The sequence below is a fragment of the Corapipo altera genome, unplaced genomic scaffold, assembly GCF_003945725.1.
Source record: "Corapipo altera isolate COAL_440 unplaced genomic scaffold, ASM394572v1 0, whole genome shotgun sequence".
Classification (NCBI taxonomy): domain Eukaryota; kingdom Metazoa; phylum Chordata; class Aves; order Passeriformes; family Pipridae; genus Corapipo; species Corapipo altera.
This window is the reverse complement of record NW_020884872.1, coordinates 13318431-13329557: the sequence shown is the minus strand read 5'-3', so window position 1 is coordinate 13329557 and position 11127 is coordinate 13318431. Positions and strand designations below refer to the sequence as shown.

At 46.9% G+C, this 11127-nt stretch overlaps 1 protein-coding gene across 1 annotated transcript in view; it reads left to right on the top strand.

The window, feature by feature from the left end:
- Window positions 1-329: 329 nt before the first annotated feature.
- PTCHD1 (patched domain containing 1) overlaps window positions 330-11127 on the top strand; it is a 44792-nt gene continuing 33994 nt past the window's right edge. The window contains exon 1 of the mRNA XM_027637202.1: window positions 330-790. Coding sequence (XP_027493003.1) covers window positions 362-790 — 429 coding nt within the window. The 5' untranslated portion in view covers window positions 330-361. The remainder of the gene's footprint in view (window positions 791-11127) is intronic.

Genomic DNA, 11127 nt, shown 5'->3' with positions numbered 1-11127 from the left:
AGTCAGCAGTCTGCGGGCAGCCCCGCTCCCGCGCGAACTCCGCGGCGGGGGCGGGGAGCGGCGCTTGCCCCTTCCCCTTCCCGCGGCGGGGCGGCGGCGGGGCTGCCCCCCTGCCCCCCCCGCGGGCGGTCCGCGCCGCCGCTCCGCGGCGAGGGGCGGCGGGTTGGGAAGTGAGGCATCGAGGGGCTGGGAAACTCCTCTCGGGCACGGCGGCGTTGCGGGAGGACGGGCGCCCGAGCCGCCCCGCGCACGCAGCCGGGCGGGCGCGCACACACCGCACACACACGCACACGCGCGGCGGCGGCCCCCGGCCCCCCGCAGCCGCGGCCGGCGGGGAGGCGGCGCCCGGTGGGGCTGCCCCATGGTCTTGCGGGGGCCGTGGGGGAGCTGCGGGGGCCCCGGCGCGGCGCTCGCCCTCCTGCGCGCCCTCCGCACTAGGATGTTGCGGCAGGTCTTGCACAGGGGGCTGGGGACGTCCTTCTCCCGGCTCGGCCACTTCGTCGCCAGCCACCCGGTGTTCTTCGCCTCGGCGCCCGTGCTTATCTCCATCCTTCTGGGCGCCAGCTTCAGCCGCTACCAGGTGGAGGAGAACGTGGAGCACCTCCTGGCTCCCACGCACAGCCTGGCCAAGATCGAGAGGAACCTGGTGGACAGCCTCTTCCCGGTGAACCGCTCCAAGCACCGGCTCTACTCCGACCTGCAGACGCCGGGGAGGTACGGCCGGGTGATCATCACCTCCTTCCGCAAGGCCAACATGCTGGACCAGCACCACACCGATCTCATCCTCAAGGTAACCGCGGCGGGTCCCCCGGCCATCACCGCCCCGCGTCCCGCCCCGCTCCCCGCACCTGCCCGCCGGCACAGACCCACCCGCGCACGCCGGGCTCTGCCGCCGCTGCCACCGCAGCTCCCCGGTCACCTCCCTGCAACAGTTGGGACGCCAGCCTGGCGCAGGGAGCCGGCACCGCGCTCCCTGCCAGCGGGATCCGCTCTCTTCCCCCCTTTTTTTTTTCTTTTCCTTTCCTATTTTCCCTGTTTTGCTTTTACTTGCTTTGGGTGAGCGAGAAGGGCAGTCTGCTTGTTTAAGTAATTTTTCTGTATCTCTATACTCGCGCGGCGGTCGTGCTCCCGAGTTACGGCGTCTCGGGCTTTGATAGACTCAAACTTCAAAAGCAGTTAGGTACCAATCTGCCAGGCTGCCGAGAATGGTTTTGGGGGCTGCTGCTGTGTCTGGGCTGCACTTCTCCACAGAGAGGGGTAGCATAAAACCTTCCTCTCACTGCTCATGAAGGCAAATGACATAACTCAGCAGATTAGCGGGTAGTGTTTTTTCCCCCTTCATTCCCACCCCACCATCACAGAAAATGCTGGCTTCATAGACGAAGAGAAAATCTAGCCCTGCCGTAGATTGCAGGCATGGTGCAGCCTGTGCTGCCGGTTCAAGTTAGAGCGGGCAGCGTCTTTCCCTGTCACTTGAGCAGCACGAAGCGTGCGAGTTACAATCTAACAGGACGTCTCACCCGACTATGTGTCATAACATGTCGGAAACCTGGGAGGATAGATGCAAAAACTGTGTGCTGAGAGGGTCAAGTTCGCCCAGGAAAAAAGAAAGGAACATTTGGAAATAACCAGAGGTGTGGCTAGTTCTATCCTGCACGTTTTTGCTGTTGCCTTGAGGAAACCCAAGGGACTCAGCATTGCTTTTTTTTTCTTTTTCTTCTGAACGTCAAACTGTCAGCCCATATAAAAGCCAATGTTAATTCTTTTTAATTGCTTCAGGGAGTCTCTCTTCTAAAATGAGAAAACAGATGCAAACACCTATTGTAAAAGACTTCAGTCAGACCTCCCTCTTTACTAAACAAGGAAATAACTGTTACAGTGGATTTATTTATATTTTATTTCGACCGTAGACACATACAGAGCTATGGTACAAAGCCACTCAGTATTTTATGTTTTCTTTTTGACATATTACCCAACAGTAATGAGCAAACAGATTTAATGTGTCAACTCACTAAGTACAGTAACAAGAATGTTACTGGCCAATGAGAAAACTCCAGAGAGACAATTTTCATTCCTTCATTTTCTTGTACCATGAATTGCAGTCGCATCCAGTATGTGCACATTTACTCAGTCATAGGATAATAATGATAATGGATTTTTTCTCTGTACTGCCTTCTCTAGGGATCTGTAGTTTTGTCAATAGCACAGTGACACACAAATGAACGGTACTCAGAATCTTTCCGCAAGCAAACTTCTGCATAAGATTTATCACGTCAGCAAAAGAGGTATAACTTAGAAAGTTCTGACAGTATTTAATACAACCTCATTTTTAATGGACAGAATTGGCCAACAGAATGATTATTTTTCATTTATTGAGATAATGAACTCCATTACCGTTTGACTGTTTAGACATTGTCAGGCATATTTGATGCATTATTTCCAGCTCTTTACTTATCTAGTTAGTTCCAATATGCCTTGTGTAGAATAGATTATATTCTTTGTCCTGATTATTTTTCTGTTTGTGGGCAGAGACGCGCTCAGGCAGCTGCCTATCCAACCTTGTGGATAGCTCTGTGGGTCAAAGAACAGCAAAACATGAGGGAGGGCTCCTAGCTCCCAATATTGTAATATCTGTTGTGATACAAGGCTAAATCATTTTGTGTTAACAGGGCCCACGAAGAGAAGGAGAAAGGAAAAGGTGGCCATCAAAGTTTTCCTATATATATGCAATTGCATGAAGGGGAGAAGGGAGCAAAGGCAGCCCCAGAGCCAACCAACTCAAAGTACATTGCTTGGAAATAAGTGTCCTGGATGAAACTGTAGGTAACCCCACTCACATTTCTGAAAATGCTGCCTTGTAGGCACAATCAGGACAGAGAACCTAAACGGCACCATTTGCTTATGTTTCCTTTTCTGGAGGACGATCTCCCCAGGGGAGAGGTTTTGCTTTAGAATAACTGTCAGGTTGGATGCTGGCTCCTCCTGCATGGCTGTTGGTGCGTCTCCACCCACAAGCAGGAGGATGGGAGACACAGGAGGACGGTTGCCCCAGGCAGATGGTGGCTGCTCTTGCACACATCTTCTTGGTTTCCTTACCTGCCATATCCCACCTCGTCTGCCAAGGAGGGAAAAGAACGAGCCCTGAGCAGCTACAGCTGCCCTAGTCATGTGGCAAGGGAAGGAGTTTTCCCCTAATTCAGGCAGCTTTCATTTTTGTCCCCTTAAGTAAAGAGGTACAAAGTTTGGGGGTCTGAGCAGTTGAAATTGAAACATAGCTGGTTAATCCCTCTAATATCCTAATCAATTAATTAGTCAATGAAATAAGTTCTGTGGTGACATCTCTAAAACACTCTGGCTAGCTTAGTGCAATTCCTCATGGGCGCATTTATCAGAGCTGAGAAACTCGCCGTTACTGCAACTGCACAATGCCTCGTTGGCTGGCTGGGAAGAGATTCTGGAAATGGCTCAGCCTCACGACTGTCTCAGTCCCAGGTCTCGAGCAGTGCTCCCGGAGCAGGAGCTGCCACAGGACTCCCCTCTGACAGCACACATCTGCCAGGGCCACACTAGCTGCTCACATGACAGCGACGGGTCTTGCTGAATGTACAAGCTGCTTCACACAAGGTGTCTACTGCTCGTTAGCAGGGAGGCGTGTGGCTGCCTTATATAATAGTTTTGATTTGGAGATGAGGCCAAGTCCTCTTTTATTTAATATTTTTGTGTAAATCTCTATCCATAGTTCTGATAGCTCCCATAAATGCTTGAACCATTCTAAGCGTACCATCCCAATGTTGTGTTTCCAGCTGGCATAGTCATTTGCAGAAGAGAGGGAGAAATCTAAACATATCCTCAGTCTCTGGTCTTGAATAGGTGATCCAATAAAAAGCCTCGGTAGAATCTCAGATATGGAAGAGATGCATCCTGAGACTGATATACTGTGGGAGGACAATAATGAAATTTTACTCGCTGCAGTACCTGCTCTATAGCTAAGCACGGGGAACTGGCATCTTGTGCTTTCGGTGCACAGGACCTTTCCTCCTCAAGATTTCACTCTTGAGAGAGAGAGAGAGGTAGGAAATAAAAACGCTGAACTGAAAAAAGTGTGCTTTTAGCCCTGAATTTCCAATAACAGTTTGGAGAACCAAAAATAATTGGGATATTTGGTGTGGACGATCGTGCAGAAGTTCAGATGATTATGTAAAGTCTGTAGAGATCAACTAAGCCTAGAATCCCACCTAAGAATAGTGTTAAAACAGCCCCCTACCATTTCATAGTGGTGTTTCCACTTGCAGCTAGAAACTTTTTAGGTTGAAGTCATACAGACTCACTGGAAATACAGACCTAGACAAATATTTGAACCTCAGAAAATATGGTCTAATTTAGCCAGGATTTGAGAGCCATCCTTTTGAACCTGTTTGTTCCTCTATGCTTACAGTGAGTTAACTACGTTATACTGCTGAAGACTTTTAAAAAAAATTTAAGGTTTCCTTTTTTCCCCCAGAAAAATATCCTCTTTTCCACTTACATTACTGTGTTTATAACAATAACACAGTACTAATGTTTTTTTGGCAAAAACTCCACTTAAGATGTCAAGACATAAAGATGAAAAGGATTGAAATCCTTACTGAAGGCGATTGTATTTGCAGTTTACCTCTATGAAAATCTGTAGATAAGAGGTTTTCTTCTTTAAAGAAATCTCTACTAATGTAGTTTTTTGGAAGTGCTTATACATCGCTTTTCTCATATGGACTGGCCGTTAATTGACTTAGATAACTGATTAAATATCTATTTGAACATGCAAACGAAGTAAAATTAGGTATTTCCATCTAAAGGCACGTTTATTTAAGAGCTTCAGAATTTCTGATTACTCCAGAACAAAACAGTTTAACTTCAAAATCTTGCAGACCTCATACTTTTTGAGGTTTTATTTCCTCTCTCTGCTCCTTAATTATTCTCTTCCTGTTCATGTGTGCACCAGCACACTCTGTCTGCGGTCTTCACAGATTTCCTCACTTACTTTGTATGTGTGAGCAAACTCCTGGAGGAAACAACCATCTTTAGAAATAACATGTTTATGTTTTATGTCTGTGGTATTTCCAGTTGCTTTGCTGTACAGACATGGCATGCTTAAACCATTATTTTCAAAGTCGGTGGAAGTGGATTGTGGTTGTTCAGTGGAACCAAAACCTGGGTCTGTTTTGACCCTGACTAGCATGAGGTACCCTTTATTTTAAAACTTTGACTACTTCTGAATGCCTGGACACAAGCATTCAGCTGTGGATCTGGCAATGGATGTAGTAGGTCTTCACCTTCTCTCGGGCACTGAAAACACTTCCAGGGAAACAGTCTGTAGAACAAATAGTGCATTCTGCTGACAAATATAAAGGATGAAGTCATGTCTTTAGAGCAAGGCTGTAAGATGAGGGGAAGAGTCCTAATACAAGAAAAACAAGGGTGTGAAAGCAGTAGAAGTGCAAGCCTGTTGTCATAGCAGCACAATGCTGCAGGGCTAAAATGTATCTTATGCGAAAACAGATGAGAATTAAGATACGCAGGTAAGATCTGGGCACAGCTGAGGAAGAGGGAAGATAAATAGCATGTTGCAAGTGTGGAAGTGTGTACAGAAACCCCCCTGAGCTCCAGATGTCAGCAGCAGGAACTCCTCCGTGTGATTCCTGCAGGCAAGAGGGTTTGGTCTCTTTTGGAGGTGCTGGTCAGTGGCTAGAGCAGAAGTCCTAAAAGTTGCCTGTACCTGGGAGGACGACCACATCACACTGGTCCCCACCACCCCCATGCCCTGCTCCAGTAGCACCGGCCGGGACAGGGGCTCTCTGCCCTCCCTCCTGCTTCAGTCTGTGCTGTGATGCGCCCTACAACCCTGTGCTGCAGCCAGCCAGGCAGCCTGTGCTAGGAATACCCCAGCAGTCCATGTTGCCTCACCTTTCCTGCCTTTGGAAGGTCGAACCTCATCTCCCCTGTGACAAACAGATCACATGGGGGACAGGATTTTTCACTGCGTGGCCAGACGTGTGTATGTGACAGGGCATCACCCCTCTGGGAGAGCACAGCAGGTGGGCAGGGCAGGTGTGACAGGTGCATCACAACCATTGAGGCCAGGCCACTAGCACCCCAGGCAGTGCCACAAGGCTCCAGGAGAGCTGCCAGCAATCCCCACTGACACATCTGGGCTTCCCAATAGCAGTGACAAGGCCTTGCCTTTAAGTTGGAGTTTACAGCAGGAAACCCCCTGCTCTCCTGTTGGAAGAGAGAAGGAGGAGCCAAGTTGTTAATTAATGCGATGGGCTGTGAACTTGCAGATATTGAGGTTTCCCTGCAGCACAGAAGGGACTATTCCTCAGGCTTCTGCTGGAGGAGCCCTTGGCAAGAGCCTGCACCGTGTCTCCAGCCCTCTGAGAAGTAGTATAAAGGTGGAAGGGTGTTTATGGAGAGATCTGAGGTGAATAGAGAAAGCCACTGGTGGTTAAACTGATGCAAGATCAGACATAGGAGCAAAGTTTTATTCTTTTTTTCCCCATCATGAAAAAGCCATCTCACAGCTGCACACCAGGCTATGCAGAGGGGTTTCTGCTGCCCAGGCATCCTGTCCTGCAGCAGCAGTAAGCCCAAAAACCAGAGTGGACTTCTCTTGGTGGAACAAATAGAGGCAGATTTACGAAGGTGATTGTCAGAATTAAGATGGTATTGATTAGAAAAGCTTCTCCACTTCAGATTAGAAAAGAAAAATGATATCTAGCGATTTTCTGTAGCTACCAAGAAGAAAGATGGAAATGTAAATGCACGCACATCTGCCACTTTGAGCACTAATAGTTGTCCCTCAGTTGATGACTTGTAGCTTGAACAATTTTTAGATTTTATTTTTATGAAAATTGTTTGGAGAAAGTATAATTCACTGTGTTTTGGACAGCTGTAAAAAATTAGTTACAAAAATAAATACCGTGCATAATTAGTATCTTAGCATCTCTTCAGGAAACCTGATTGTAGGACTGATAGAAAAAGAGCCCAGCTACTCATAGCCATCCTCACTGCATGCTCTCCAGCTGCGACTTCTAATGTTTATCCTGAGCCATTAGGATCCATTGGCTTCCTCTGTCAGTTGTGTGCACGCTCTTCGTCCCTTGCTAGACTGGCATGGTCCAGGAGGCCACTGCCCACCAGCCTCCTTTGAATCCCTGCCCTGGACCCATGGTCAGCAGGGCACAGCCCTCATCCAGGGCTCCCTTGCCTTCCCTTCCTGCACCTTCTGTTGAAAATGTACTCCTGAAAGTTTCATTTTGCCCATGTCTGCAGAGCCCAGAGTGTTTTCTTTCGTGAATTAAGCTGGAAGCTGTGCAAGTTTTTTCCCTCTCATAACCTTTTTATGTTTTATCTGAGGCCATCTCTTAACGTGAATAAAAAAAGTACACTGCAAAGATATGAAATGCCAGAGATTACTGAGATCATAGAAAAAGTGGAGAAATTTATAGCTATCCATTAAAGGCTTTTTCTTCTCTTCATTTTCCTTGGCACAAGTTACCTGTAAAAATAACTAAAAGAGTAAACCAGCTTCACATAAAAATGAAGCATATATTTAAAATTACTGTCTTCATCCTGCTTTCTAGTTTTTCAGTCTTGAACCCAAAACAGTGATGAGATTTTAAGCAGTAATAGATAATGAGTTCAAAGCCTTCTCAGGGTTTCCTCCATAACCATGAGATCAAACATTCTTTACATTTCTTTTTTTTTTAATGAAAGCTGAGATAAAGAAAAAAAAAATCACAATACTTCAGGCTCCAAGAGTCAGAGAAAAAAATAGACTTGGTGAAAATGACAGTAAAAAAATTTTAAGAGTAGCAACACTGATGAGCAAAGCTAATATTTAATTTGAGCCATCAGATACCGACTGAAAGACTGAACAGAGTCATATAATAACAGTAACAGCAAAGTAATAGGGCATTGCAAAGATCATACTCCTGTGAGTAAAACATGTTTATGTGCCAGATCATTGGCAGTACAGGAAGACATCCATATATCTAGCTAGTTTTGTCTTGTTGATTATTTATCAACTGTATGTCAAGTAGCAAAGTATAATCGAGTCCTTACAGTGAGTGGTGTCCCCTATAAACATCACATGTTGCTCAGCAGCAAAGTCAAATGTATTTTTGAGGTATATATGATAAGCAGGAGGTAGTTGTACACATCCCTACTAATGAAAATGATGGCGGCTTCCAATCGGGACGTCTTTTCATGAGCTGGGTGTAGGACCTTGGCAAATATTGAAGGGTCCCATTGCATGTTGCTGTCACTGTCACCACGGAGTTTCCCTGGGAGCAAAGCTGTGCCACCAGTGAGGTGAGACCCCTGTGGGACACCAGTGGCCATTGCTGGGTCCTTGTCCTTTATCCCCTTTGCCTGCAACTTTGATTGGGGCAGGAGATTATGTAATGTGAGCTTAAAGGATTTCTAGGGTTGGATCATTTTGCAGGTGAATCAGCAGTTTCTAACCCCTCCCTGCTGGGATGGGATCTGTTTCCTTCACAGGCAGGCTGCAGACTTTTTTGTTACCTGATTAAATTGACAAAATTCTGGTAATAGCTGCTCACTTTTGAATTAAAGAAAGGATTTCTCAACAAAGCAAGGAGATTACATGTTTTTCTTGCCCCTTCTTGTATCTCTCTGCATCTTTTGCATGGAAGTAAGAATAAAAACAAGCTTTTCTTTCTGTCCTGACCATACATCTCCAAGTACAACCCCTTTGCCTTCAGGTTCAGCTTTGATGCCAGTGCTGAAAGTTGTGCAAAGCTCTGTACAGTGGAGAGCTGTCTCACAGAGCCCAGTGTGGGATTTGGCCATCCCAAGGCACCCAAACTGAGCCTGCAGAGGGGCTCTGGTTCCTGGCACCTGTCTTCCTGTGCTGGTGGCAGAGGTTGGAGGACCAGCAGACAAAAACAACTTGAAGAATTTTTAGCCGTTGCTCTCTGAGGCCCTGGTGCAAAATGTTTTAGCCCAGGATAAGTGAAAGGATTTTAGCTTTCGCTTCCTGGCATCTTCTATGCCCACAGGCAGAACCAGCTGGTGGAGCAGTGCGATTTCACCACCTCTCATCTCTCAGCTGTGCCACAGGCTTAAATGTGGCTCGGTGTGGAGGTGAGACCAACACAGCCCTCACCTGGAGGGATTTGCCAAAAGGGATTTGTCTCCCAATTGAAGCTGTCTTTCCTCGCTTTCTAAAATAAATAGCTGAGTGAGCTTGGGACTTAAAGTAAACAAAGATGTTACCAAGTGCAAATGACTAAAGGCTAGAGGAAGAGAAAACATTGTTCTAGAAATCTCTGGCATGGTGCAGGGCACACATTGGTACCATTTTCAGAAGAGAGGGCAAGTGCAAGTGATGGTCACTGTTTAAACGACAATGAAAGGAAAAGGTGGAAGTTACTATTTTGTGCCTGAGCACTTTCAGGGACCGTGTGCCACCATGGCAAGGGAACTGTGCAGTTCTCATGCTGCAGTGCTCTGGCATCTCAGCAGTAAACTGCTTTTTGGTTCCTTGCACTGCTAGCTAGCTGAAAAAGCTGTGAGTGATGAGCACACAGTGTATGTCTCCCTTCAGGAAAAAACGTTCATTCAGCTTTTATTATTCCTTTAAATTTCCCTTTCTCCTAATAGGATCAGTAAGGATAAGAAAACAGCTAAATAAATGAGAGTCTGGTAGTCAGTCGTTTGTCCCAGAACTAGATGCCAGGTTTGTTCAGAGTATGGTTACTTGCTATTAAAATCCTCTGCACTGAGGAGTGCAATATGCATTATGCATTATCATATTGTCCCCATCACACAACAGCGTTTAGCATACCCTCTTAACAGACTGAAGTTTCCTGGGGGACCTCCTGGTGTACCATAGGCAAGCCAAATTGCAGACTGTGTAATCCCTTGAATTCGCAGGATGTGTGTACCCTTGTAAGCTTTTGGACCTTCTGTTTTCTGTGGAAGCCAGTCACCCAGGGTTATGAGAGTGGGCACTGGATGCAAGTGGAAAAATATATGTGGCCACAGCTGAGTTTCCAGCATGGCAGCAGAAAGGAGAGTGCTGTGGGACTGCAGCTCTCGGCGGGGAAGAGGCAGCAGCCCTGTGGTGCACAGGCGGTCACAGGCAAGTAAAGGGAGAGAAGAGTGAGCCTGCAGCCATGCTGCAGCATGCCCTGCCCTGCCCTGCCCTGCACTGAGGTGGCAGAGGGTTTTTGCTAGGGTCTGGTCTGAAAAAGCAAAGTACAGATATAGTGATGTATTTGTCTTGAGGATGAAAGTCTAAGTCAGGCTTCCCGGAGTGGAATGCTTGGTCATTCTGGGGCAGTTCTCAGCCCCAGAGATGGGGTGGAATGGAGGGAAAGGCAAGTTTTTCTCCTCTTTGGCTGTTTGCTGCCAACTGGAGATCAAATGTTGTGACCACTGGCAAAGCTCAGGATATATCTCATAGCTGCTCTAAACTGCACAAGTTGGCAGCCAGCTCTGGGGGCTGCTCAGCTACCAGGGTGTGCCAGGACACAGAGCTGTCTGCCTGCTTTCCTCTCCACCCTGAAGCCCCATAGCTGGGAGGTTCCATGGGCAGTTTCCCCCCAAGCAGTGCCCAGTCCAGCCCAGCACGGTCTCGCAGAAAGCACAGGCCACTGCTGCAGAACGGGCACCTGAGTCAGAAAGGATCATTGCCAAGAGGAAAGGAGTATGTTAAGTATGACATTTAGCTTCTAGCCTTTCACTAAAGGTGATGTAACAGCTGTGACAGATAAGGTTATTTTATAACCTAAATATTAAAAAGAAAGTGCTTCAGATGTAGAAGGAAGCAAATGCAGCAGAGAGACAGGATGGGTAAATAGCAACACACACTGATAAAAGTTGCATGTCAGTTTAGTTTTTTCTGCACTGTGTCACTCCATGGATCCTCTCTGAAGGAGTTGTATTGTGAATTAATAAAGGCAGGAAATTCCTTCTATTCCTCCTCATTACCCTCAGCTGTGCTTCTTTATATGACGTCTGATTTTATAACTGTTGTCAATGAAAACCATACAGTAGCTCCCATTGTAAAAAAATTAAAATCAGATATCTGTCTTTGATTCAGTAAATCAGGGCATTCTCCTC